Source organism: Clupea harengus, chromosome 25, assembly GCF_900700415.2.
Source record: "Clupea harengus chromosome 25, Ch_v2.0.2, whole genome shotgun sequence".
NCBI lineage: Eukaryota > Metazoa > Chordata > Actinopteri > Clupeiformes > Clupeidae > Clupea > Clupea harengus.
The window spans coordinates 9,075,016-9,097,663 of NC_045176.1; the positions used below are offsets into that span (position 1 = coordinate 9,075,016).

The window sequence follows — 22,648 nt, forward strand, 5'->3', positions numbered from 1 at the left end:
GGTCATCTGGCTGACATTCTGCAGCGCATCCAAAAGGCAGGACTCACAGTCCATCCAAAAAAATGTGACTTTGCCAAACCCGAGGTCCGGTACCTTGGCTATGTGCTGGGCAGGGGTCTAATCAAGCCCCAGAAAGAGAAGGTGCAAGCCATCCAGGATTGTCCCCAGCCGCAAACCCAAAAGGACGTGCGGTCTTTCCTGGGTCTGGTAGGCTGGTACCGGAGGTTCGTGGCTGACTTCTCCACTCGTGCTGCACCTCTTTCGGACTTGACCCGGAAGTCTGGGTCTAGTCGATTGCAGTGGGGTGCAGAACAGGAGCGGGCCTTCAGTGACCTGAAGGGGGCCCTGTGTCAGGGTCCAGTGTTGCAGAGCCCAGACTTTGACAAACCCTTTACAGTGCAGACGGATGCGTCTGGCATTGGTCTGGGCGCGGTGCTACTCCAAGGGGAAGGGGCTGACCAGAGACCGGTGGCTTTTATTAGCCGCAAATTGTTCCCCAGGGAGACCAGATATGCAGCTGTTGAACTGGAGTGTTTAGCCATAAAGTGGGCTTTGGACACTTTGAGATATTATCTGCTTGGCAGAGACTTTAAGCTGGAGACTGACCACAGAGCGCTTCAGTGGCTCGGCCGTATGAAGGACTCTAATGCCCGGATAACCAGATGGTTCCTGGCCCTGCAGCCCTACCGGTTCCAGGTCCAGTATCGGGCTGGAAAGCAGAATGTGGTAGCTGACTTTCTGTCTCGCCACCCTGGTGGTGAGACATCAGAGGGGGAAGGAAATGTGAGAAGCTGAACATTTCCCTTCTCACTGTTACGAACATTCCGGACTGTTTATGTACTTTACCGCGAAATGCGGGAGTAAGAGACGGTGACTTCATTCATTCTCACACACACACGCACGCAGCCACCATTACACAGCATCTTCCCGCAGGTCACATAATATGTGAACCCTGAACATTGTTGAGAGTGTTGTGGGGTGTTTTGTGGGTTTGTGGTGCTTGTTTGTTACACGGTGTGAGATTGTAATGGTGTCGGGTGTTTACCGCGAATTAGGGTATTGTTTGGTCTGCCGCGATATACAGCACGCATACATATTATTTGCATACACCTGCTGTTGCTCAATTATACTGATATATATACTGGGTACCCACCATCTCATCCATTTACCATTTGCATTGCAATAACATCCATAAACTGGTTCAGATACATATACTCACACTTCCTGGTTCTCACGCTTCCACATACTGGTCCCAACGCGAAAGCGCGCTCGCGCTGGGATAGCACTTTTACATTGTGTCACTAGTGGAGGGAGCGGGGCATTATTTCACAGGGGTGTTTGTCGTGTTCACATTTCATTTAGGTAATAACTATGCATTGTAGGGTGATTTGCTAATGGGTTAAATGGTGTTTGAGTGATTTATATGGAGATATGTTATTTGAATGTATAATTGAATATAATAACATGAATGAATGGTTTTGTTAATAAGATGCACAATGTGCTTTGCTTCCCCATATTCATGGGTTGGCCCTATTAGGCCAATTAGGGGCAATAGCTAGGCCTTCTTAAGAGGCTAGCTCAGTGCCATTCGAGGGGTGGAGGTAGAAGGACAGCTTTCCTGTTGCGAGGAGTTGTCTGTCACGGTAACACTGTTACGCTGCATTTGGATATTGAATCTTTGTTTTTGTCTGAAGTACTTTGTTTTGGTGCTAGTAATACTTTGGCTAAAATCCACAACCTGGAAAGAAAATAAATATGGTTGAATTGAAAACGTAAACCACTGCTCCGGCGACTCTTTTGACCACCATCTCCAAAGTCCACATCCCTAATCGTGGGCTGGCCGCGCCGGTCGCTCACAAGTATACACACATACACGCACGCACGCACGCACGCACGCACGCACGCACACACGCACAGACACACACACACACACACACACACACACACACACACACAGATACAAAGACACACACACACAGAGAGAGAGACATACCGTCTATTGAACATAAGAATATTAGGCTTTCTCTGTGATGTAACCAGCAAATTGCGAATTCAACCAGCCAAATATCCCATTTACATATTTAAATGGTTCTCTCACACTGCCCTCAGCCCTGTTAACATTCAGCAGTATGTCGATGATAGCTCCATCCTTTGTTTTAGATTGGCATGTGACATTGTGTTGGATCCAGACAGAAACATCATTCTATGTTTTACAACCATCCAACTGAATCCCTTGAAAAAATACAAACACATGTACCTGTTGTGTTGAGCTGAGCTGTGTTAAACTAGCCTGGATGCCAGACGAACTTAGCCCCGCCCACAACATTTTAGGTCGGGAAGTTCGGTCTGGCATTGCTCCGTTGGGGAGAAAATATGCCCGACCAAAAACTTTACCAGACCAATCAAATTGTCAGGGCGGGCTTTATACGATGATGGATAGATTATCAACAGTAACGTAATCAACCACGTCACCAAGAGCGTTTGGGTTGAATTCGTTTTCAACAAACATGGCTGCCGCTGGAGAGCTGAAATCTGTAGATTTGAGTCTGTTTTAGAAGACATCGACAGCGCATTCATTTTGAAAGAGCAACAGAGAAACGCGATCAAGGCATTTGTCGATCGAAAAGATGTTTTGGCCGTCCTTCCTACGGGATCCGGTAAAAGTTTAATTTATCAGCTGGCCCAGATGGTCTACGTTATGGTCATACTACGTTGCTCTGATTGGTTGCAGGTATATCCAATTGAGCAAAGAGGCATTTTTTTTCCGGGTTCGGTTGAAACACGCCCCATAATCACAGCCCAATGGAGCAGTATCAGACTCATATTCTGACTAGAATTATGAGTATGACATTGTCAGGCTAGTGTTAAACAGGATGATGTTCAGAATACACTACAATGCTTTATGTCTAAGAGGCAATAACAGGCCACTAAGTTGTCACAACAGTACATGTGACAGAACATGGCCATACACGATTATGTTTCACCTTAAATCAAATAGGCAGATAATGATGTGCAACCTACACATTGATTCAGTAAGCTTTAAGATAAAACCCGATATTAAACCAGGTATTAAATAACTAAATTCCTTCACCTGTATACGCCATCTGTGACGAGTTCATTAACACACGTCGGTCTCCAGACGTCTGTGCTCAGACTAATAAAGGCAAGTGAACCTTATCGGCTCGGTGTCAGTCGCCGTTATTGACAGGCAGATTCAACCCATTATCTGAACACCATTGTGCAGAAACCGTTAAAGGAAAGGGTAATTGCTTAGATAGGCATCATTGGATGGAAGAGATAAAAAGTGAAAGAGAAATTGATTGACCTGGTACATGTGCAGCACCACACCCTGTCGCTGACTGTCTTAGCATTAGCCCCCCCCCTAAGGCATCACTCGATAAAGAGTCACAAGTCACAGAAAAATGTCATCTGTGTGTCTCAGACTAAGGCTATTGAAAGAGGCAGAGGAAAGTTTTGAACAAAAAGCGAAAGTCAAACGATTAGAACTGTGAGAGACACAGTCTTGCTTACCTATCTCTGATGCCATCACAGTGATGTTGTGCCAAGCGGCTTCTTCCCTGTCGAGCATTTGATTGGTTGTTATAAGTCCAGTGTGAGCATCAATGGCGAAACTTGTATCTCCACGACTGGTTTGGTTAATGGAATACCTATGAACAAAAGAAGAAAAAGAGTCCAAAATGCGGCGTATTTTCATTGTGCAAATCACAATACTATACAACTCACTTTGTGTGGTACAATGGGCACTGGAGAGTCTTTATACATGAAAATTACGGACAACAAAAGCTGTTGTATCTCTCATCAAAGCCAATACATGTCTACAAAACAATAACTGTCAGACTGCACTGAGAAATTGAAATTCTTCGCCATAGAGAACCCTGTCACACATTTGAATAGAGATTTGTTTCTTAACATCAGTATTCACCAGATAGATGGTGGAGTGGATGAAAAGCTTCTGCCTAAATAAAACGTGATGTAATACTAATGTACCAGAAACAAAGGCGATCTGTCTACATGCCAGAGTGAGATTCCACCAAACGAAGAGAGGGTAGAGTAGCGGAGAAGCTCTCCATGAAGCATTACCTTACAGTGCCCTTGGTGCTGTCGGGGTCCAGGGCAGTGACCATGCCCACTTCGGTCCCTGCAGGGGCGTTTTCGTACACATCCAGGATGTAATAGTCCATGGAGAAGACTGGCGCCTCGTCCACATCTCCTATGATGATCTTCAGAGAAGTGGTGTCTTTGAAGGGACCCAGGTGAAAAAAACGGGAGTCCAGGTGAGTGTTGACCCCCTCAATGTGAAGAGTGTAGGCTTTCTTCTTCTCATAGTCTAGATGCTACAACAAACAGACAGATTCAAATGATGACCAATAGCTCATAATAATGATTACCAAAAAAAATCATAATAGAATTGTATCATCATATAAACCATATTTATATTTTTTTGTAAGTAAGGTAGGAACCTTTTTCAGCATGACAACACCTTCTTTCTTGTCAGTGTCAATGGAGATAGAAAAAATGGCAGCTCCCTCTGAATTGGTGATGCGGTAAGTCATTTCAGCATTGACACCAAGATCGTCATCGTTTGCTTTGATTTTGCCCACTGCTTTCCCGACCTCCGCTGATTCAGGGACGTAGAGCTGGTAGTTCTCTGTAGCCCGGGTGAAACATAACAAGCACTCATTCATTGCATCACCAGTCTCTGTGGACCACAGACATGGCCCTGTCAATCCATTTTGATTAAGTGCTTACGACACCCTACGACACTTAATCATGAGCAATTCTGAGTTCACAGTGTGCTCAAATGGCATTGTGGAAAGATCACAACATGTGTTATTTTCAGATGACATTGTAATTACTTATGGCATATCATGCCCTGGATTCAGTTTTAATGATAGTCCGTGAAATATGTGGATGATGCTGGAGAGAGTGAGGAAGAGAACGAGCACCTACTCTGTGGGAACCTGGGGGGGTTGTCGTTGACGTCGGTCAGTGTGACATTGATGGTGGTTGATCCAGACAGACCTCCCACCTGACCAGCCATGTCCTTGGCTTGGATCAGAACAGTATAAAACTCCCTGGCCTCCCTGTCCATGTTGGCCAAGGCAGTCCTAATGATACCTGCAGCGGAAAAACATGTTCAGTTCAACATAAGGGCATGTTGTGTGAGAACAACCTGGATCTTTTGTATGGATATACGTGTGTTTGTGCATGCGTGTGTGTGAGTGAGAGGGGATGTATATGCCTACGCATGTTTGCATATGTGTTTGTGTGCATTTCTTATTTCCTTTTGTTGAACAAGTTGATCAACTATTGAAGAGATGAACTTTGAACTTTCCTGTTGGAAGGCATATAAAGATCATCTGGCATAAACAAGTTCTCACTGGAAACTAAATGATTGGTGGTGGTGGAGGTGGGAGGGGGGTCTTTACATGGCCCTGTCCTAACTCTCCCGCCCTGCCTGGCCTTTATCCAATCCTTGCATGCCATTCGGCTAGGCGAGCTCCCACACGCTTCACAGGTTTCAGAAGAGTGTGTGTGCCATCTGTCCAAAGCGTGCCCCCAGGTTCAGCAGACCATGTAGTGGCCACAGCAGGCAGGGGGGGAAACAGATTGAGTTTGCACGGTGCACCTGTACAAGCCCAAAGCCCTAGGGAACACAACCCCCCACTGAGGCTATGAGGTGAGGTGTGCAGCATCTGACATTTCCACTGGAAGCAACCACCGATGGGAAGAGCAGCGCAGTGAGCAGCCTTTAATGTCCACGCCTTTAACAGCCTTTAATGTCCACGCCTTTAACAGCCTTTAATGTCCACGGCCTATTCAGTACTAGGGAAACCAGGGGTGAGTGACGGCCGAGGGCCTTCTTGGAGAGGCTGGCTGATTGGGAGGTCAAGTAAATGTGTATTCATTTAGAGCAGATAGTTATCTAAGAGCTGTAGTTGTTGTAGCATATTTATCTGGTTCAATGCCATGGCAAATGTAACCCAATTACACAGCCAGACAAAACGTCTTGTGCACACACATGCAGGATTTGAAACCAAGCGCTAAGGTTAACCAAGGTTAAGGGAAGGAATTGATTGTACAACTTTGAAGTAAATGTGAACAGTCTTCAGGGATTCCATTCTGATTTATTTATGTATTCTGTGGGAACACAGTGTGGCACATATTTGTGTAAGCTGTTAGTCTTTTGAAGTAGAAAATCGCGCTCAACAATTGTTTGAAAATTCTGGAAAATTCCACTGTGAGCTGTGGTACGTTCTTGCAGGAACAGAGGAGAGAAAATATGCAGGCGGACACCTCAATCCGCCAGAACAAATAAGCACAGCCCGGCGTTCAGCCTCAGAGAATGTCATACAGATTGCATCCTGCACATCCAGACCAGATCCCACCTGCCAGAACCGGACATTTCACTAGAAAGCTTTGTTTTTTAAGAAACACGTTAATGTTAAACAGTCTCTCTGCATTCAGCTAACGGCCATCGACCAGAGGCAAGAAGTAAATAAACCAAACAGGAACGGACACTGATGCAGAGCGGGAGCTATACGGTTTATAAGTTATTCCTGAACCATTTCGTAGTCAGCTATACAACGGAGTATTCATAAAAACCTAGTCTGTTTAAAAATATCTTTGAGATGAATTAGTGATGACACAGCAAAAAAAAGTATTCATGTATTCATTTGCCTAGAGCTGTCTATCACTAGTTCATGATTACTAATTGTGATGAATATCGATGAACATGTTGAAAAAATCAATTCAAATGTTAATGAAAATTTCGATTACATCAAAAAATGAAATTGCTTGCCTGCTCCTTTCAAAAAAAGTTCCTTGAAATACCTTTAAATAGATTATATACTAAAAATGCATGAATTACCTCAGCCTTCCTCAGACACACTATGCAATGCCATATTACAAAAAAATGAGGTTAAAATGTTAAGGATAATCAATAATGTTAAACCTAACTATAACAAGTGAGTGACTCCACCATTGATTTACTATTGAACATTGATACTGTATGTTTAAAAACCTTTGGATTTTGTGTGTCTTCAAGAAACTATCAAAATACCTCATGTAACACTTTAAATGAAGGCTGACTGATTGACTGAAGAAGCAATGAAGTGTAATGATAACAAATTAATATATTAGACAGACTTGGTGATAATCTCTTTATTATTAAACATTATTAAATGTTTTAAAGGTCTCTGTCTCTCTGTCTCTCTCTCCCTTAGACACACACACACACACACACACACACACACACACACACACACACACACACACACACACACACACACACACACACACACACACACACACACACACATGGTGAAACATGGTGATTTTTGTTTTACCTTCAATTTATTCTCATGTGGTCTGTAAAGCTGGGTGACTTCGAATAAACTAATATTTATTTGAGCACAGAGAATGATGAGCTATAAAGGGGTGGTGTTACAGTATGGGGATGTCTGGAGAGGCAGTGTTGACACCCACAGACTGGGGACCACTGCATGTCAGGCCACCTCTCAAAGGGCCATGCACTTATTTTTTTGTTTGCCTCTCAAGTCTAGTGCAATTTTATCACACACGATCATTTCCGACTGGCTGTCCACAACAAGGGCATTACTCCCTTCTTGTGATAGGACCGACCTAGTAGAATAATATGTGTCCATTTTGCAATGCTGTACCCAAGCATTACCAATGGAATGCTGTTTAGTTCATCCGAAACAATCAAGGTAATGTCTGTTGAGATGACCCGCTGGCCTTTGCTACTGCTAGAGTAGGATTGTAGAATTTGTACAACCACCAACGCTTCATCCAATTCTTCTTAACAGGCATGGATAATGCCCTTCCATTCGCTAGGTTCTACGGCCCAGACAGTTGTCCGATTTCTTCCCACTCTCTCATATGTCACACGTTTTTTTTTGTCTTTTCAGTCTCATTCCATTATTCTATCTCTTTCTGTCCTTCTCTGTTTATCAATGTACTGTTTTGTACACACACACACACACACACACACACACACACACACACACACACACACACACACACACACACACACACACACACACACACACACACACACACACACACACACACACACAGACACACACACACACACAACACACAAGTAGGTGCTCTAAATTAATTTTGTTAGTACTGACCAAGCTCTTTTGAAAGCCTCGCAACAAAAGACAAATTCAGTCAGTGGTGGTTGCTTTCTTGCTCTTTCAAAAGCTTTCTGTCAGGCTTTTTACTCTGACTGTGTCAAAGGATGGAACAACATGTCCGAGAGCCTTAATACAAAGGAACTACATTATTCTACAGCAATGATCACGCAGCTGCTTCTACATCTGTGCAAGGCAGTGTGCTCACATACGCAAAGTGGGGTTGTATCTACCTCAATGGAGATTTGAATTATATTTACATCTTACATGTAATATTTACATTCCCTGTGAAGGAGGATGAATCAATTGAGAGTTTACCGGTTTTGGGGTCGACAGAGAAGTAAGGATTTCCTTGTAAAATACTGTACACAATCCTGGCACTATTTCCATAGGTGGGATCATCTGCATCAGTTGCAGTGATTTGAAACACTGATGTTCCTAGAAGAATGGATTTAAGAACAAAGTTATTAGTCTTTGGTTCACAAAACAACAGTCTGCACAAACAACATATATAAATACAAGTATGATTGTAAGCATCCATCAACAACTTTACACCACCTGTAACTCCATATCAAATTTGACATTCACAAGATTAGATGGGAGATGGCTTGTAATTAACATCAAGGGCTTCGGCATGTAGGAGGTGCTGTGACACGGTTTATATATTTTAAGAAATCACAGACCAGATTAACTTTCAGAAATATCTTGCTTATCTTTGAAAGAAGGTTATTCTTTTCTCTGACTTGGGTGTCTACCTAGGTGTCCCTGTCATGTATCGTCCACTTGCCAGGAAACCTTGCTCATACACTAGACATGGTACTTTCTTATATTCCAGAAGATGGCATCCAATGATAATCCAGTTTCTAAAACCCTGCCCATGCACCACCACCGGTCTGATTGAATAGCATGGATAGTTCTAACTTCTTGAACACTGAAGCACCTCATCCCAGTCAGTCCTACATTACATATAATCTGTGTTAAAATCAGTCCCTCGCTGATTTTTATGGAAGAAAAAAAAAATGTCTATTGACTAGAAATGTCTAGGCAACAAACAGCAACGAAGACCCAAGGTTTCCATCACCAATACATAAGACACCAACACGTTTGCACCAGCCCTAAGAGATCTCATCTCTCACCTTTTCCTCTTCTCCTTCAGCCTCGGTTTCTTTCTTCCCAGAGATTTAAAGTGTGTATGTACAGGCTTGCTTTGCAACTTGAATAGAACTGAATGTCAATAATGTCTCATGAACACTTTCAAGCTTTTCAACACTGCAAACGTGTCAACAGTCAACACAAAAATGCAATCATGGACAGTATATGACCATGATTTCTTTGGCATTTCAGCTTTTTGCTATCTCAAGGAATGTATCAACAAGTACATATCCTTTTAAGTACTCTCTGGTGTATGTTTGCCATTTATTTGCAACAAAAGGTCCTTTCTAACTAGAACATCTTAGAAACCCATTCAGTGACTGACTGCAGAATAGGCACCATGGTTTGTACATCCAAAGTCTTAACCTCTGGAGTTCAAAAGAGCAGAGAGAATGGACGTTGTTCAGAGCTGTTGTTGCATCATGTTGCCTGGGGACAAGGAAACACCCACAGTACTCTGTCCTTTTAAGTCCTGACAAATATTTCAACACTTTCACTTATCACTATCTCTGTTACACTACGGGACAGCACCGTGATATAACCCCCTTAAGGAACCACCGGACCACCACAATAGGAATCTCACTAGAACACAAAGCCTAGTGAAGCACATGTGAGCTCTCCCTGTTCAGTATAAAAATACAAGGCATCAGCCACCAGACTCCTCAGTGATCCCAGAATCCCCAAAAGCCTCACCAATGTCTGCCATCTCTGGCACAGAAGCTGTAAAGGGGCCATCGGGAAACTTGGGTGCATTATCGTTAACATCCTGGACCTTGATGATGAATTCCGACTCCGACTCTAAGGCTGTGTTAGTGTGCCGGTTGATGGCCTGTGCATGGAGGACATAGTGGCTCTTCTTTTCCCTGTCCAGGCTCTTGGCGGCGTGGATGTCACCGGTGACCTCGTTGATGATGAATATGGTGCCAGCACCTTCCCCGGAGAGCAGGTAGCGTACTGACCCGTCGCCTTTGTCTGAATTAGAGTGTAGCTGAGAGAAGGAGGGAGTTTTTAAAAAAAAAACAGAAAGAGGGAGACAAATAGAAAAAAATATATACCTCAAAACCATGGTCTTAAAAAGATCATGTCAGATATACTTACAACATGCAGAACATTTTACAGGCAGTTTTGTTGTTAACATTGAGAGAAATCATACATGAGAAGTGTTTGAACCTTGCATGGGTAACCTTCCATTCCTTTTTTGTCCAGTACGACAGCATGGTTGTGACTGAGTGTCTCAAAACGTCCTTCCAAATATACAGTAAACATAAAGTATTACTGAAATTTGTTGGCCACAATATCCTAACACAACATCATTTATTGTAATTCACCCAAAAAGCTCAATATATAGCTCAAAATATACTATATGTTACTATATATACTATATACTAAACTCAAGAGTTTTGACAAATAGAATATTTGACAACTTCATAAATTCTTCAACATCATTTGCATATGACTTCTGTATATGACTACATTTATCTAAAAATATTCAGATAAACTCTGGAGGTTTCATTAAATTCATGATCAAAGTGTGTCATGGATGTATGTGGTTCTGAAACAACCAAGAGAAATTGTGTTGAAATAAGTGCAAAGCCCTCAAACCAATCAGAAAGGGAATTGTATGATAGCTATATCTCTTACAACACTCGCAGCAGGGATAAAGCTATCTTGACATTTTGAGGTTAATGCCTTTGTACTCAACCCAAAAGAAGTTATCCACACTGGAAGTATGCCGCTAATGCTGTCTCCAATGTGAGGTTTGAACCGTTCATGAAACCATGTCAAGGAAGTTAGTATCTGTGACATGTGATTGAAATTAATTACATGCATATTCTTTCTGCACCATTCTCGTTGAGACCATTCTGTTCTACCCTGAAACAGATTTCCATTGCCCCTGTGCTTGGTATCTGTGATAGCACAGTATTGCATCGGGGTGATACTGCTAACAAACAGTGCTAAACTGTCATCCTGATATATTTAGCTATACTGCTGTAGGGTCAACCACAACATCTGGGATAGGCTTTTATTATTAGTTATTATTTATTTAATTATTGTTTAATTATTGTAGTGTGGCAGTGTTCTAAAACAATAAGGAATCACCAGGAATACACTGACGCAGAGTAACCTGAAGCTGTGTCAAAATATTTGTCCTCATGAATTCCGGCATTAAAATTGATAACCATCCCTTTTTTATTTTGGCCCACAATGCTGTGAAAAGCAACTGGCAGCCGTTGGCAGTGGGCATCCCTGGGTATTTCAAACACATTTGCTTGGCATGTTTCATCTGTTGTTATTGAAGTGATCCCCTGTCCACCTCCTCTAGTGTGCCTCTCGTTCTTGGCTGCCACAAAAAATCCCAAAGCAGAGAGCAATTAGGCAATACAGCTTTCACCTTCCAAGCCCTTTCCCTGTGGTTGTAAAGGACACTCATCTTCAAAGAAGTACATGCAGCAGACTAAGGTCTCCTCCATGTTTTTTGATATACCTATCACAGTGCTCCGCACCTGGCTGCGTCATTCTTACTACTATGGGAGGATAATCACTTCTGTAACCCTTCATGTAGGGTGGGATATTCATAACAATACTGTAACGTGCAGGTGGTCAGCGAAGCTTCCGCATACTCTAGGTAAGAGACTGTAAGTGACTCCCAGCATGCTGTGCAATTAAGAGAGAGCCAGTGTTCTGTTCATGTGCAAATGTTCTAATTTAGAAATTTGCTTGTGTCTCCCTTTTGTGTCTTGTGTTAGTATGTAATTTTGTCCATGTGTTATGCTGTAACACTTGTGCGCCAACTAACACAGGGGCTATCCGTGCCCCGCCAGTAGCATTGTTATGTCAAAGCTAATGTCTGCCTCCCATTTCTGTCAGTGTCTCTCAGTGTTTCCAGCCTGAATGCTTTTCAGAATAAAAGGCTTGCAGCCAAACAACACAACACTTGCTATTGTCTTCTTCGAAAAGCCAACCAACACTGCTATACCAAATCAATTTACCAGGTCTCATCATACCTTGAAACTAATAATTAAGATCTTGTACAACATATGCTACTACTATTATTATTAACATTTCCAAAATCATGTCACGCACACGTGCAATGATGCACGATGCATGAAAAAGTATAGAAAAATGCACAGAAATGTTAAGAAGTCTGGGTGTGGAGGATTTAGGCATTCCAAGCACCTTGTTATCAAACTTCTGATATTCAGCAAGTTGAAAAAGGTTGAAACCTCTGTCAACCAATGTTCCTTTGAGTCAGCTGCTCAATCTTACAGCTGAAAGGGACCAAAAATGTGTCCTTGAAAACAACATCGCCCACAGATTTAGCTTATACGTATGCAATATCAGCAGATTAATTGATAAACTGATTCTAATAAAAGCAATTCCTCCAGGCTACTGTGTTTATTAGCCAGATGGCTCAGACATGGAATTTGCTGAATATAACAATCATCTACTACTGACAGTCATGAGGCCAACTGCCGTCCCATTCTTTCTACTAGCGTGTTGCTAAATCTTGAGGAAACAAATTAGTATTAAAGCGACTTCAGAAATGATTTCAAGGGAAGACAAACATTTTAAAATGTATTGGCTCTTGAAAATCTGAACGGTCAATTATTTGTTCTGAATATTGTTTAGAGGAAGTCCTAATCAAATTAGTTGAAGTATAATTTTCGCCACCATGAAAATCCAGTGTAATCCTTCACCCTGTAATCTCTTTGAGGGCAGGGTAGTTATGTTAACATTGAAGTGTTGCCTTTTTTTCTGATCTAACAAGAGAACACATACAGATGTCATGTAGTCATAGCACTGGATTAAAGAGAATTTGGAAAATTGTTATTAAATTAGTATGGTAGAAATGTAGGGCTTCATATTTGCCAAAATGAAAGTAACTGACCCACCTCAATGTAGGGTAGACCAATTACAGCTAAATCAAGGGTATGGTTAAACACGCTTCATTTCTCAGATTCTCTTACATAATGCATGAAATTCACAGACAACATGTGTGATGGCATCACCAAGCTATGTTAAAAATGTCAGCTTGTGTCTCTCAAAAGTTATAGACAGACGTTGTGGGGCAAGTTTTCAGGCTTAGTGCAAGATTTTGATGCCACAAAATATCTGTTTTGACAGGAACACAAGTAAAAAGGTGTTGTGACTAGTGATTATTTCTATAACAATTATCTGCTGCATACAATTTGCTATATCTCAATTATAAATATTAGATAAATATATACAAGTGATAGGAGAAGTCGGCTAGGGATAACATGCAAAAACATGTGTCGTATCGAAGGAGCTTCCACTGCTGGCAGCAGAGTGAGAACTGTGGCGACACTGGGACACCTTTGGTTTGTATGCCACTATCTCACTGGCATTTTGAAACAAACACTCTAAAGACTACAACTTAAAAAATAACCCTGAATCACCAGTTTGATTTGGATAATGCATGGCTGTTGCTGTGAATTGGACTTTAGCATATTACAATTGTCCTTGGCCACTGTTTCAACTGTGAGACACAGTAAGGCACAGGTGCTTGAATTAGTGAAGTAAATTAGCTGAAACATGTATGTATGTTGCATATTTTTTCAAATGAAAGGTGTCGCTTTATGTTACTGCTGACAAGGCAATACAACAATAACAATAAGGTAATTGCTATTGTATGAGGACAGGACAGCTCAGGATGGTATCAGCTGGCTAACAGTGAAGAAGTAGCTCCATGTGTTTTTTGCTGACCACACCTGTACACAGAGTAGTTGGAGGTTGACATCGGCAAATGGGAAATGGGAAATTAAACACTTTAGGGATAAGGTGGATATCTGGGTTACCTTATCAAACACAGTTCAAACAGTAAATAGATCTGAAAAAAGTATAAACACTACAGTATATTCATTTGGAGGCCTTGCCGGTGGTATAGCAAGAGGTTTCTACTAGAACGAGGGATGTGAGTATTACATTGGGATGCTGCTCTGAACTAGATCTGCGAGAGCAAAGTGCAGGAGGACCTGTGCAGAGGTTGATACAGAGGTCACCAAATAAGAAGCAGAGCACTCATTAAATTGAGGTCCAGCCTCCTTGGCTAGCCACAAATTATACAAGGTGCGGTGATGGAAAGGTCACTTTTATAGTGTTCCAAGGGCCCTCCACACAACATGAGCAGTGGGCAGGAGCTCGCCCAAGTTTGGCCATTGGACATGAGTATGGGGGGGGGCTGGTGGAGGGGTGTGAAATGTTGAATGCAATCCCTGTCATAGACAACGGGATGGATACTTAATCATCCCATCGACACAGACAGACAGGACAGGTGTAATCAGCTCTCCACTTTCCATTGGAATCTGCTGCCCTCCCCAACTCTTCTGCTAAGCAATGGGCCAATATAGTTAGATTTACAAATGATGGGAAGACCCCAAGTTTAAAGTTGGCAATATTGTCATTGCATTTAAAAACCTTCATCAGACCTATTATGTCTCGGTAATATGTCAAGACAAACAACCTGAGAGTCCTGAAGTCTCAGTAACATGAAGGGATATTGACTGTTAGATATAATAGCATAGCTCTGGCTCAAGTTTTGTACCTGGTTAAATATGTGTATTGGTCAACTGATATAAAATTCATCACCTTGTTAACATGTACATATTTCTTTTAAGCTCAATCAGAGACACAGATAAGGCAGATTTTTACCTTAGTTTCCACAGCTTTGTAGCAGGAGTCTTTTGTAATCTTGTATAATAAGTAGAGGTAGAGAGGAGTGAGGAAAAAAAAAGCTGGGTATTGTCCCTAAGCCCTTAGTAACCAGACTTCACTGGCATTTTCCACTTTCTCAAGAATGACAGTGCTGTGCTTTAGGTAAGTCACACAACAGCATACTATTACATAGCACCCATGTGGGCGTGAAAGACTGATTAGAGTTCACTGGGGTGAATATGAAGTGTTCGGAATTATCATGGGGTTCTTGATGGCATCTATTCCTCCCCCCATTTCACCTTTAATGACATAAGTGCTCCATTTAACTTAGAAAAAAAAAAAAAATCTTACATGTTCTCTTCCCCAAGGAGAGATTTCATAATCGTTACACAGCATTTTGCCTTGACCCTACACCTGTGTCTGGGACGGTGAGCTGGGAGTTGCTGACGGCTAATTGTTTTTCCGGCAGAATCCTGGCAGGTCCTATATGACTAGATAGAGGCCGAGGACACGTGCCGCCTGCAATTTCCTCAGAACAAAAGCTTCGTGTTATACATGTGCGGAGTGATATAATACTTGGCAGGACTTTATTCGCAGGCTTTATTACATTTCACTGATTTGTATCATATCTCCCATGAACAGAAGCTAAAAAAAAAAAAGCAATGCAACCATCCATGAAAACAGCTGATTAAAGTAACACTTCAATGTTAACTTTTTTAATATTTCGCAATGCTGAGGATGAGAATGCTGTCCCATGTGTTCTCCACAGCATCACAGCCTGCACATGGTATGCTCTGGGTGAAATCATCCAAAGACATCTGGATATGATGTGGTCGGGCAGATGGCTCCTCTATGAGCCTCTAATAGCCTTCAATATCTGTCTGTTAGCATCAAAACAGTCAAACCAAATCTAGCCAGCACAGCTCACGTGTTCAGCTCAGGTGTCTAGGGAATAGACACGCAGGTCTTTAGTGATTGTCATTTTTGACCTTAGCCATCGCCTGCTTCCCCTTCACCTTGCAGGGATCACAATGTGTCAATACTCCATGTCACAGTAGATTTGTGACACTGCTGCAGTTGACCACTATGAGCACTCAGCCAGGGGTTGGTAGAATGTAACCTTTGGTGAGGACCACAGTTGTTAAAAAGAAAAATGTTATGTTCTGTTTTCTCCTCAAGGGTCCTTAACCACTTTTGATGAGGAAGGACCCATAATGAAGCTGGTTCTAATGAGATATTTTGCATTTCAAATACCAGTGGACCTTTTTTTTTAAGGGTACACAAGATTCTGGAAAGCACAAGTGGAGATGTACACAGGAAGCCATTAATTGCATCACATTAATCTCTCCTAACTCATGCGAGACACTGCTTAATCATACTCTTATTAACAGCACACAGAGCGTGAGATTGTGGGTCAATCACTAATGAAGTCAAATGAATTTCTTCTAAAATATAAAGACAAACTAAATATCTGGACAGAAAAAAAAGGAGAAACAAACAAACAAACAAACAAAACAAACAGACAATCAAAATAAACAAACAAAACCCTCTTGGTAGACATACAGAATAATGTTAATAGACACGCAGAAACCATCTCAAAGTGGTGTGTCGCTGAGTTACAGAATTAGAATTGTACTCGTTGGCAAAAGCAGGGGATAATTCTGCTAATTAGCAGAAACAATTTGTAAGAAAGCTTGCAAATGTTCGGCTTATCTGGTTACCAGTAAAAGGCATGTAGCCTTTGTATTGGGTGTAATAAATGAAATTAGTATAGTACTATTAATAGAATGACATTTTATCATCTCAATGCAAAGTGCATTATTAACTTTAACATGCACAATGCACAGCATTAGCATTACGTGCTCACACATGTAAGGTGGTTTTTAAATTGGTCCAATTAAATGCGTATAAAAAACCCATCCATTTACCTTTCCCACGTGCTGAGGCTCGGGGCCAATATGTTCCTCCAGAACATAGAACTGATTCCAAATCCACCCTCTCTTGGGTCGGTGATGCGCGTCCGGGTCCGCCGACTTGTTTTGGTTCCGGTTCTGGCTCTGGTTGTATGCAGTTCTGACAGGGCTGGCCGGTGAGGGTGTGCCAGCGGTGGTCCGAGCCACGCAGAGGCACAGCAGCAGCAGCAGCAGCAGCAGACGGAGGCAGCCGGAGGAGACCGTGCTGGATAATCGCATGGTCAGAACCGAGGGGTGGCAACTCCTCGCTCTGTGCACCGTGGGCACACCTTGGGCACACGTTGGGCACACTCAAAGGCCGCTGGCAGGCAGCTGTTCACTGAACACTTAGATCAAACCCATCCAAAGGCGTCTACTGTTGCCCATTGTGTTATTATATCCACTGATCAGGGAGCTCCTTTTTGCATCACATATGCTGAGGAAAGATGCCAGGCACACTTGGTGAAAACGGCAGTGCAGCTGGTTCATCAGAGACAGGAAGGTATATCCATGTTGTATCTGTGAAGAGAAAACAAATGTATACCATCTTAAAACCTGACAGCTGCATTACAACATGCTTCATGTTGCTTATAAAACTCAGAAGTTGAATCTCAAAGAACAAAGCTATGCAGCAGCATTTAAAAAGGACACAACAGCTTTGATCTTATATTGCCAAACATTTTGGAATCGGTTTGAAACCAGACATAACAGATTTGATCAATCTGGGCCATGAAAGCCTTCATCAATGTGCTCAACAATGTTTCTTTGTCTGCCTCTACCTCTCCAAACACACACTCGATGGCAAGGGAGCGCTGGGCACAATGGTACATGCTTCCGTTGCTACCTGGCTCTATATGCAGTTTAAGCCCCATCTGACTCGATGTACACACAATCATGTGCTGTGGATTCAAAACTGAAACTGTATTTAATGGACTGACAGAGACTTTACAATCATATTGGTAGAACTAAGCTCACCATAAAATGACATTCCTAAATGGTTTTGTCTTGAAATAAATGTAAACATGATCTTGATGTACAGGAGATGTACACAGGAATAAATTGCAGCAATAAAGGGCTTTTTAATTAATGGTGTTCAGATTTCCCTGGTTAATACTGTGCAGTTACAGATCATATAATCCAGTAAAATGGGACCATCCCTCTGCTGAATTTAAAACATGAGAGTACAGGATGGAAGCATCGGCGGATCTCTGCCACTCTAAAATAGATATAAGCTTGACATGTGAATAAAATGTTAATCTCTGGGGAAATTGTGAATTGTGATGTATCAGTTTTCCTGCAAACACATTTTGTGTTTCAGTAGGGGTATTTGATCTGATACAACCATTGTGAATTGTCTTCTGTGTTCTCAGGCTCCCCCATATAAATCTGTACACCTGTCAGTGGCAGACAAGCTTGGCTGAAAAATAGCTCAGCAATGAAAAAAACGGCTGTTTGATAAATGTTTTATGTAAAGCTAAATTGAATAACTTGGCAGAGGATGTTGTACTGTGCCCATACATCTCCTAACAACTGAACATGTTGTACATTGTTATTGAAACATCAAATCAAACCTGAGGATGTGGGTTTCACTTGCAGTGTTTTAGGGTTTTATGTGCACAGTGTTGTCGCATTGTTCAATAATATTAGTCAATCTCAATTATTCACTTGGCCATAGTTCAGCCTCTTTGTAACCATGTATTTCATTTTGACCTTGCTGGGGCAGTGTGTTGCAAACACACCCCTTTATACTTCACTGTGTGACAAGGGCTAAAGCAATGCCTCACTCTGGTAATGATTTACTGTTGAGTCTTTTATAAATTGTGAATGTTCCTTTAGCAGGCTTAAACATCCCCCAACTGCTCTCTGCTCTCGGGCGTCTGTATCCACAGCCTAAGGGGACAGCATATCAGCTGTTCATTACGTCACAATGCCCCTCGACCTGCTGTCATCATGTGAAGACACAGGGCATGGAGGATAGCAAGAGGTGGACTTGAGGTCTGGTGAGGTCTTTTCACCCTCATACCTCAATGGCCAGTATGCCAAGTTCAGGCTGCAATGAATGCTGGAAAGGGCAGAGGCATTTGACTGGTGCAAGTTTGTTAAATCAGCTTGCAGCAGGCGAAACCAGAACATTCTGCAGAGATATACTTCCCGGCTGCCTGTTGGTGAATGGAGTGTGATGACTAGAAATTGATTTACTTTATTACTTTGCCTGACTGTTTCCTGATGTAACTCAGTGTGTAGCAAGCTGATGACTTGCTTAAAAAAATACCAGGCAACTCTCCCCTGAGCTACTGCTCTGTGAGGCAGTTACGCAAGAAAGATTGCAGCGGGAGTGAAGGGTTTGTTTCGGCCTGTGATGATACTCAACCACCACAGCCATTATTTTAGCCTGACACTCAGATCAATCAGTTAAATGTAATCTAATGAAATGTAAGGGAGAGGGAGAAACTCGATCTGTTCTGTTCCGCGAGGCTTTTGGGAGTATTCACAGTTGTCTGGAGAGTCGCAGTGACTCCAGCTCGCGTAGAGGTCCCTATGGGCCAGTCTGTAATGCATCATATGTGTGGTTTGCATATGCTGGATCAGTTTCTCTGTATTTAGACGTTGAACTCACTAAGCCCTGGCAGATGCTACACGTGACGGCAGCGATAAGGCAGGCAGAGTGCTTCAGCATTAAACATCACTCTGCCACTCTAACAACGTTACAGTGGTAGTGATGCTAACTTGCCCAGACCATTTAGCATCATGGTTAATGGGTGTTGTCCCTGCCTGAGGCAGCAGTCACCAGTATAGAATCCATGACTGGTCACTCTTCCTGAGAGGTAATCACTAATGTATCACTGCTCATACATATTTCATGAATCTTAGTTTTTGGGGGGCATTCAGCTTAAATGCATTAAATATCAACATGCCATAAATTTAAATGTGTTATACGTGCCCAGTGCCTTAAAACGATTAAAGTTTTTATAAAATGTCTGTCAGCTGTATGAGTATCTGCCTGTATGCTATGAGCATCTAGTGAAATGTGAGTTAGTAGTTAGCAGTATGGGTAGGAACAGTGCATTCAAGATATCAAGGAATTAAGAAAATCTAATTTACATAAATGTAGCAAAGTAAATTAAGTATTGATAATACTAACCGCTTGTTGGAACTATTTTTGGGGGCGGAGAATGATGAAACAAAATCGAAATAAACCATCCATAATAAACAATCGATAAACAGAATAAACGATCTGTCCTCGTGCCTCTGGCCAAATCACAGCCATGGGGATGTCCTTTGCCACCCCCACTCTCACTCATGTCATACTGGTTAAATCATAAGAACCTAGTGCTATATAGCCCAGTGAAAACAGGTATGTGAAATTCCCTTTCTCCCTACCACATTTCAAGCAAAGTGATGGCCTTGATCTTGAGCAATGTTGCTGTGTTTGTCATCAGGATGATCAGGCTTGACAGATAAGAAAAGCGATGGTATACTAGTCATTTTCAGCAGTGTATGATGTTGTGCATACATATTAAATGATCCATTTATGTTCCCTATGTTTCTGAAATATTTAGCACCTTTCTATTTAACAGTTTAATTTGACTTACCAAATGTAAAGAAATATGAAGTTGGTTCCCATTCATTCGAATAGCTTAAAGTATCATTACTGCTATTTGGACAGGATAGAACAATGTCTTCAGATAACAGTGAAAGATGTTTTGTGATTTATCAGCATTTACACAACCTTTGAAATTAATGTGGTAGACACAGCTGTTGAGAATTGATATATCCTTGTTCTGTGTTTTAAGAGCAAAGGAGTTGATTAAATCATACTGGATTCTCAAGGTCTTCAAAACAAGTTTTCAATACTAAGTAATGTTCTCTGTAGCTAATTACTAAAAAGTAATTGGAACAGAAATGTGCACGCAGACTGACTCTAAAAAGCACACCCCAGGAGCTAGGTCTATTTGAGACCCTTTGCCTGTGGTTTCACAACACCCTCAACTGAAATATTTTTTGGAATTGCATGGAATTCATAGCAGTGCGAATCAGGAGCCATTGGCCCAGACTTGTGTGTCATTCCTCTGAATGGAACCACTGGATGCCTCAGCCTCTCGTTTGGTAAATGGCAAAGCCTACCCGATTGACTGCTCCTTTTTGGTACTCTCGTATCTCAGCAGACATACAGACATTGACTGCAAACTCTGTCTTGATATCATGACAACATGAACCCTTTAGTGAATATCTCAGCGAGACTCCAGTGGAAGGATTTTTATTTTTGCCAATCTGAAAAAAAAAGGTGAGGTTGTTTTGTAACCACAGAATATCACCCATCTCGTGGTCCCCACTGTGTGAGCTTAAAAGCCAGAAAGGATGGGAGCAGCTGATTGCTCATTAAAGGATTAACATTAACAGAAGAGTCCCTCCAGGGAACGATTGGCACGTGTTTGGCACCTTGACATGCCCACCATATGCAAGAATTAGCAAAGGCTTCACTGACCTGGAAAGCTGTAACCCTCCACCCCACCCTGCCTTCATCAGAGGAGGCAGAGGTAAATCACTCGACCGAAAGACAATCCAAAAGCAAGACATGCGTTGATCAATGACACATATCAAGCACACCTCACACTGGCTTTAATAAAGTCATTGTAAATGAGTTTAAATCATTTCTTAAACAGATGTGCTGCATGTTTCCAATCACATGGAATATCACAATATTTTAAAAGAGAATAGAGCATTTTCACTGTTTAAAAAATGACAGCATACAGAAAATGGACCGAGGTGTGGAAAACATGAGCAATCTCCAAGTTTCTAAATATTTCCATTCTCATGCCCTCAGGATGTTTTTTGACCTGGACTCACTAAATGAGGCGGGCCAGTGGGGAATTAGCACCTAACTGTTACAGAGGTGCGGATAAAGTACTGTAGCAATAAAATCTGTCTGAGGGGTCGATGGGGAAGAGCTTGCTCTTTCCTCTAATTCTATCCATGCATCGCATCTTCCTTTCCACAAGCATGCACACAAATGCACTAAGTCACACTTTGCCCTGGTAGGGGTTTTCCACCAGCTAACCCTTGCCAAACCGGGAAACAAGCACAAAACAGCTGGAACTGCTTTCGAAACATGTGCAAATCACTCAACTAAAGAGACTGAGGAAGACTGAGAGAGAGAGAGAGATAGAAAGAGAGAGAGAGAGAGAGAGAGAGAGAGAGGGAGAGAGAGGGAGAGATAAGGAGTGCCTGCTGGCTGCTCTTACCCTGTGCATCTGTCCCTGAATGGTAGTAAGGGATGGGAGAGAAAAGAAAGGATCCGAGCTCCCATCCTCATTTTTGCTGCCACCCTGTGAGCCTGTGTGCTCCCAATCCGCCTCACAGCAGAGCGGAGCAGAGCAGCCTGCCGCAGCTCAGGAGAGCTCCTCTGATTGGCCAGTCCAGCTCACAGTCATACCAACACACACACACACACACACACACAAACATGCACTGACATGCACACACTTTCCCCTGCCTTTTCTCTCACTCTAACATATGAATTCACAAGTACACAGAAAGTCAGAGCTGCTTTTTCCACACCTTCTCTCTCTCTCTCTCTCTCTCTTTCTCTCTGTCTCTCACTTATTGCTCTCAACGGACTCCTTTCTGTATATCTCATTCTTTTCTTTTTTTCTCTCTCTCTCTTCTTTCTCTCTTTCATACCACCAC

At 42.2% G+C, this 22,648-nt stretch overlaps 1 protein-coding gene across 1 annotated transcript in view; it reads right to left on the bottom strand.

Moving 5' to 3' along the window:
* The window catches only part of LOC105900481 (cadherin-18-like), a 34,286-nt gene extending 11,879 nt beyond the window's left edge, over nucleotides 1-22,407 (bottom strand). Inside the window, exons 1-8 of the mRNA XM_012827799.3 lie at nucleotides 22,204-22,407; nucleotides 16,937-17,479; nucleotides 10,029-10,323; nucleotides 8,502-8,621; nucleotides 4,972-5,139; nucleotides 4,482-4,669; nucleotides 4,102-4,355; nucleotides 3,532-3,668 (exon numbers count right to left, since the gene is read on the bottom strand). Of these exons, the coding sequence (XP_012683253.2) occupies nucleotides 3,532-3,668; nucleotides 4,102-4,355; nucleotides 4,482-4,669; nucleotides 4,972-5,139; nucleotides 8,502-8,621; nucleotides 10,029-10,323; nucleotides 16,937-17,200 (1,426 nt within the window). The 5' untranslated portion in view covers nucleotides 17,201-17,479; nucleotides 22,204-22,407. The remainder of the gene's footprint in view (nucleotides 1-3,531; nucleotides 3,669-4,101; nucleotides 4,356-4,481; nucleotides 4,670-4,971; nucleotides 5,140-8,501; nucleotides 8,622-10,028; nucleotides 10,324-16,936; nucleotides 17,480-22,203) is intronic.
* Between the last annotated feature and the right edge of the window lie 241 nt (nucleotides 22,408-22,648).